The following is a 7,335-nucleotide window of genomic DNA, read 5'->3' as shown; positions in this document are numbered from 1 at the left end:
CCTCTTATTCGGAATTAAAGAAAATAAATTCTAGAGTTTACCCAGTATATGCACATAAGACCTTCCCAAAAAATAAGAACTAAATTCTAGGGTTTATCATACATGTGCACCTAAGAAATAAAATAGATTTTATTCATTCCAATAGGATAATATATTTATCAGATAGTTAATCCTTTGTGTGCCTCAGTTTTCCCACCTCTAAAATTGGGATAATAGTTGCTCCTTCTTCTTGTATGGGGTATTAGAAGGAAAAATGAGATAATTAAGTGTAAAACCACTTTGACATTATTGAAAACAAAAGGTGATCTAGAAATTCAAGTTGTTATTGTCATCTTTATCCTTATTGTTAAGGTGACACCACGAAAAAGGAAACATTTTGGAGAAGTACTGTAGCACACTTAGCTTTATTGAAATTGAACAAATAAATCTTTTTTTAAAATAATCCCTTTTGCTGCACTTGCAAAATTTATTTTCATTTTATTATACTTTTTTTTTTTACAGATTGTCTTTATCTGAATAAGCAAAAATACCTCTTTTTTTTTTCTTACTTAAAACACGTAGCCAGGATTCGAACCACGTAGCTCTGGTACCAAAAGGTTACAGGTTATGAAAATCACAGTACAGTTTTAAAACTCTTAAGTTAGTCAATGGTATTTAAAATGACAACCACTTTAATGAAGGTAGAAATCAGTGGTCTGTAAACCTATTGGACTATTGTTCGCAGCTACAATGAGATCAGTGATGGAGAAGTTAATGCTAATCTGAGCTACACCATTTAGGAATCAAGAGGTCCATGAATATCGTGGTGGAGAGGAGGGAAGAACACGTTGGCACTTCAAGTTGCAAGTAAATACAGCCAGAATAAGGTCAGTGCACCATCTTGGAAAGAAAATAACATGGGTTGTCTCGTTGATTTCTAAGAGAGAATACTATCAAATTTATCACATAGTATACAATTTTAACCCCAAAATTACAATTCTAGGAAAGCAAGATGATGTGAAAATGCACACCTACAAGGCTAATCAAGTAGAGATCTGGTTTTGTTGGAAGTGTCCATTTCTTTCCCCTTTTACGTATAAATTTATGAGCTACAAAAAGACTTGGTGAAACACTAACTACTGATATTATCATGGAATGTAGCTCAGTGGATTTATTTTCACATACAAAGGCAGCATTTTCCTGAAAAATTTTGGTCCTCTTAACTCACTGGAGGGTAGCCGCTATAATTAGATGTAAAATATTTTAGGTCTTATTTAAGTGAACTTTTCAGTACCAGAATTAGCTAAAAAAAATTTGGCCCCATGTGCACATCTGCTTGACCCAAGATCTGGAAGAACAATGTTAAGGGATTTGTAAGGGGACCCTTGTCACATAGTTCTATGATTATCTTAATTTTGTGCAATCAATTTTCTTCATGGACTGAAACTTTTCTGTCTTCTTTCAGTGTCATGAAATCCTCCCTCCACCCTTTTCACCTCCCCCCAACCCCTCAGTCAAAATGATAGAAAGACAATTTCACCGTTTATTTACAAGCACAACATTTGGGCAACAGCGTCCCTAGGCCCAAAGGGTTCACCTATTTCTTATGGACATCCTCATGCCGAATGATTTTGTATGTGATCCAGTAAAAGACGTTGAATATGAGGAAGGCCAGTGGGAAGGCAGCTCGAGATATTGTATCAATCCTTTTAGCCCGGTCCACAAACTTCTTTTTGATGGAGTCTGAATCCTTCAGGGGTGCTGGGGGTGGGTTTGGTGGTGGGGCTTTGACTGCTGTTCCATCTTTAACTTGAAGACAATGACCCATCCCATAGCCACTGAAATTAAAACGACTCTCCCGAGCAACGTCTTCTTCCTAGAAGGATAAAGAAAGATGGACGAAAAATGAGTCATCGTTTTGATAGACACAAATTCTTATTGAAGTTACTTGTAAACCTTTAAGAAGTAACTTATTAGGTAATATACATGATATAGTAATATGATATTGCTGTTTAAGGTCTTTCAAGTGTCTTCTATTAGAATATTTTTTTAAAGGAGATTATTCTTCAAACTTCAACCTAACCAACCTTTTTTTTTTTTTTGGTGGGGGTGGGCTTCTCTCAATATGGAAGATAAATTTATTATAGTGACTGGGGGGGTAGTACATGGAATTAAGAGTACTAATGATAACTTTATGGTTTTCTTAATCCAATCAGTCACTTTTGAGTGGCAACCATACTCAGGCATACGCAAAGATTAGATAGACATTTTAGTCCTCTAGTTATTGTGCTATAACTCAGTTGACTTGGATTGAAAAATTATATCTGTCTGGTTCTCTGTCACTTAGTTCTCTAACTAATCTGTGTGGTGGGGACTCAGAGGCATTAGACCTGCCATTTGCATCAGGAGAGCCTCTGGTGAAGGAAAATAACCAGATTTTATAGTCTTACATCTGGTTCATCCATGCCATATAGATTTGGCACAGAACAAAAAGGGAAATCATCTCTTAGGTCTAGGATGATCAAGAGTGTGCTAGAGCTAATTCTTGCAGGCATAGGGAGAGTTAATTTTTAATTTTTTAGTGTAAACATTAACACCTGGGTAATTGGCAAATGCTGCGAACTGGAGCTTGATTTATTTTTTGGTTGATTGTATAGACTTAAGAACCCAATGGAGAAAATGTTAATAATTCAGATTAAATTTAAATGTTTTGTGCATACCTTTCCTTCTTCCCTTACCTCCCCCTATACATTCCCCTCCCAAATTGTTATACATTTGTTGTTATACATTTCCCAGCACACCCATGCATGGGATGAACTGGCTGTCTACAAGGTTCAAGTAAGTACTTTGTAAACATGGCTTTGGAAGCAAATGCTGAAATCAGAAATCAGTGTTCCATAGTCATTCAGGTCCTCTTCCATGCTTGATTGGCTGTACTGTCTTGGGATTTGGCAAGCAGCAGAACCTTTGGGCTGCAGAGACAGCCAACATGAATCAATGCCAACACTGTGTTTCAATTTGTCTTTGTAGAACTTGTCAACACGATGAAAAGACAGACAGGGGAATGCTGTTTCACTCTATATTTAAGGCTTTGTATATTAATAGTTCTTATTAATGATATTAATATGAAGAAAATAGTAATTATATCAAAAGCCATCTATATATGTATTACAGACATTTATCTAAAGATGACCACAGAAATTTCTACTTTATAAAGATTTTTGTCACAAAAAATCATGAAAGATATTTCCTTCTCAAATACATGATTGCCTTTCAAAAGAATGTTCAGAACAATTTGTCTCATTTCTTAATCAAATGAGTTTAGCATATGAAGCATAAGATGTTCATGATAGCAAATAACGCACAGTGGATTGTGCATTTACCAGCCTCTATTCACTCTCCAAAAACAAACAAAGAAACAAAAAACCCATAGCACAGTATTTGACCAAAGAATTGTATATTCTCAACAGTGAAGTGATACTCTGGGACAAATGCTGAAATACAGAGTGTTCCAAAAGTCTTAGTGCAGGTTTGAGCTTTGGCACCTATTTTTAAAATTTTAGTTATTTAATTTTAATTTTGATTTATTTTATTTTAATTAATTAATATTAATATTTTAATTATTTATTTTAATACTTAATAATATCTATTAAAGCTGAAACCTATACCAAGATTTTTGGGACACCCAATGGTAAATGGTTAGTTACCATTAACTTGGGATAGAACCAAAGAAGGAAATTGCTTAATGTAAAATGACCAAATAAAATTATGTACCTTTGAAGATAAAAGAAGCATATAGAAATTAAAATTTATCATCATATCATCTTTGAGAATCATTAATACAATCTTAATGTGTACCTATCCTTCCATGGCACTCTAACAGGTGCTGAAGCCAGGGACTAAAAGATGTGCTCCCTGATATATGTTGGTAGGTGGGTTCAGCAGAGTGGAAAGCAACTAGTGATCGAATATAGTAAATATGAGTTTTAATTGGTAGGGTGAAAAGACTACTGGAGTAAGAATCAGATTCTAGGCCAGGGTAGTAGGCTATATGAGCCTGGGCATGTTATTTTACCACCATGGGTCTGAGTTAACTTATCTGCAAAAAGTAAGAAATGGACCAGCTGATCTCTAAGGTCCCTTACATCTATAAAATTAAGATTCTAGGTTACTTTTTGAAATTAAAACCATGGCTTTCAATGTGAAGCAGTAATATCTGACACTTGACAGTGCTTTAAAGTTTTTCAGAGTTTTATCATTACTTTGTCACTATTGTTATTGTAATAACAACAGCATTAGTAATGATATCTTACAATTATATGGTGTTTTTTAAGGTTTTCAGGCTTTTACCTATGTAGCATGTCATTTGAGCCCTCCAGCAGCCTGGGGGGGCATTGATACTATAAGAATTATCCCTATTTTACAAATGTTTAAACTGAGATTGGAAAAGTTTAAGTTATGAGTATCAGGCACAGGATTCAGTCTTCCTGCCTCCAAGCCCAGCACTATCCAGCTGCACCATATTGACTCTCTAACGCACATTTATATAGTGCTTTAGAATTTATAAACTACTTGACGCACATTATTATTTCAGTTGGTCTTTATTGTTGCTCAGTTATTTCAGTTCTGTCAGACTCTCCATGACTCTATTTTGGGGTTTTCATTGGAGTGGTTTAGCCATTTCCTTCTCCAGCTCATTTTACAGATGAGGAAACTGACCAGAGTCAAGCAGCTAGTAAGAGTTTGAAGTTGGATTAGAACTCAGATCTTCCTGACTCCAGGCCTGGTGCTCTATCCACTGCACCACCTAACTGGCCCAACCTTTTCATTACCATGGTTTAATCATCAGGTCTATGCAGGTGACTGCTCAGTAAATCCAATGACTCTCTATTACCTCCAGTAACAAATATAAACTTTCCTGTTTATCATTAAAGCCCTTTATCATCTTGCTCCAATAGGGGTGGGGAATCTGTGGCCTCAAGGCCACACGTGGCCCTCTAGGCCCTTTGATTGAGTCCAAGTTTTACAGAACAAATCCTTTTATTAAGGGGATTTGTTCTGTGAAGTTTAGATGTAGTCAAAGGGCCACACTTGAAGACCTAGAGGGCCACATGTGGCCTTGAGGCCGCAGGTTCCCCACCCCTGCTCCAACCTATCTTTCCAGCTTTATTTCACATTGCTCCCCTCCATGGACTCTATGGTACAGTCAAATTGGCCTTTTTACCATCCCTCACACACAATGCTTTCCCATCTCTGTGCCTTTACTTCCTCACTTCTGTCTATTGGAATCCCTATTTTCCTTCAACACTCATTTTAAGCACCACCTTCTACATGAAGCTTTTCCTCCAGCTGTGAGTGTTTCCCTCCATATGAAAATTACCTTGCATTTGTTTTGAATATAATTTGTGTATTCTTATATATGTATACACACATATGTATGTATATAGATACATACATATACATACATATGCTTCTGGAGGGCATGAACTATTTAATTTTTGTCTTTGTATCTCTCTAGCACAATGAGTGGCACACGCTGCTGTTTGGTAGTTTTCAGTGGTGTCTCTGTGACCTCAGTTTGGGGTTTTCTTGGCAAGGATACAGGAATGGCTTGCCATTTCCTTCTCCAGCTCATTTTACAGATGAGAAAACTGAGGCAAACAGAGTTAAGTGATTTGCGCAGGGTCACATAGCTAGTAAGTATCTGAGGCCAGATTTGAACTCAGGAAGATGAATCTTCCTGTCTCCAGGCCCGGCAGTATCACTGCACTACCTAGCTGCCCGCCTAGCTGAATGGCACATAGTAGGTGATTAATAAATGTTTTTTTTATTATTGATGACTTGTATCTATCTATCTATCTATCTATCTATCTATCTATCTATCTATTTAATCTATATCAATGACTGATTGCTTTTATAAACTTGAATCTTATACCACCAGCTGTTAGTCTGTCTCATCCACACTTGAAACTCAACATGTACAAAATAGAAATCATCTTCCCCTTTAAACTCTTCCCTCCACCAAACATGAGTATTTCTATTAATGGCATGGCTGTCATTCTAGGTGTTTTTTATTTCCCCTTTCCCCATACCTCCCCTCTCTAAGCAATTGTCAAGTCCTTTAAATTGTGCTTTCGAAAACAAAAACAAAAAACCCAAAACATTTCATGTCCTTTCCCTTTTCTCCACTCCTTCCAACTCTTTTTAGGTTCTAACTATTCCTTCCCTGGACTATCTCAGTAACCTCTTAATTGCTCTTCCCACCTCTAGTCTCTCCTCTGTCAAGTCCATGTATCACACACTTGCCAAAATACTTTTCCTAAGGTGATGGTCTGAACATTGCACTGCCCTGTTCAAAAATCTCTGTTGCTTCCATTTATCTGAGCATAAAATACAAATTCCTAAGGCTGGCATTTAAGGCCCTTTATGATCTGAACTCAGGACAGAACTGACTTCAGCCTCACCTCTTATACTACTGTTTGACTAAGGTCAAGTCACCTCAACTCACTGAACCTTGGTTTCCTCAACTGTAAAACGGGGTTAATATCTGTAATACTTACCTCATGGGGCTGTTATCAGGATAAAATGAGAAAATGTGTGTAAAGCATTCTGTAAATCTTAAAGCATTATGTAAGTGTAGCTATCACTATTCACTTATGCCTAAAAATTATGTTCTGTATTCATTCAATAGTGTTTCAAATTATGGCTCTTAGCTTAGATATAGCTAATTAAATTGATTGTTTCAAATAAATATGTAATAGCTGCAAATCATTCCATTTAATTTATAATGTGCAGCTATTATGCTATTCTAAAAGCATTCTTATTTACCATTTTGACTCATTCAATATAATTTTAAAATAGAGAATTTAAAGAGCAAAGAATGGATTTAGTTTTACAGATTTTATTCAGGAATAAAGACGTGAATGTGGATTCTTTTGAATATTAAAATGAATTTTTCCTCCACCAAAGTTTTGCTTTGATGCCTCTCTGTGGCATGGTAACGATTTGGGGTTTTTGAAGCCTATTCCAGGAGGTTCAAATTGTGTATGTGTATATGTATATATGCAGCTAGGTGGTGCCGTGCACAGAGTGACAGGCCTGGAGTTAAGAAGACTCATCTTCCTGAGTTCAAATCTGGCCTCAGATACTTACTAACTGTGTGATCCTGGGAAGCAGCTGGGCGGCTCAGTGGATAGAGTGCTGGGTTTTTTTTTTTCTTTTGGATGCAATCAGGGTTAAGTGACTTGCCCAGGGCCACACAGCTAGTAAGTGTCTGAGGCTAGATTTAAACTCAAGTCCTCCAGACTCCAGGGCTGGTGGTCTATCTACTGTGCCACCTAGCTCACCCTTATCCCA

At 36.7% G+C, this 7,335-nt stretch overlaps 1 protein-coding gene across 5 annotated transcripts in view; it reads right to left on the bottom strand.

The window, feature by feature from the left end:
* Positions 1 to 1,576: 1,576 nt before the first annotated feature.
* The window catches only part of GLRA2 (glycine receptor alpha 2), a 277,815-nt gene continuing 272,056 nt past the window's right edge, over positions 1,577 to 7,335 (bottom strand). For 4 of the 5 annotated variants that reach the window (XM_027835397.1, XM_027835398.1, XM_027835400.1 and 1 more), the window contains exon 9: positions 1,577 to 1,855. In XM_027835397.1, coding sequence (XP_027691198.1) covers positions 1,577 to 1,855 — 279 coding nt within the window. The remainder of the gene's footprint in view (positions 1,856 to 7,335) is intronic. The other variant, XM_027835399.1, reaches the window with a different exon arrangement.

This window comes from Vombatus ursinus, unplaced genomic scaffold (assembly GCF_900497805.2).
Source record: "Vombatus ursinus unplaced genomic scaffold, bare-nosed wombat genome assembly UNPS02014814.1, whole genome shotgun sequence".
Lineage (NCBI taxonomy): Eukaryota > Metazoa > Chordata > Mammalia > Diprotodontia > Vombatidae > Vombatus > Vombatus ursinus.
Note: the sequence above shows the minus strand (reverse complement) of the source record. Positions and strands in the feature narration are given on the sequence as shown.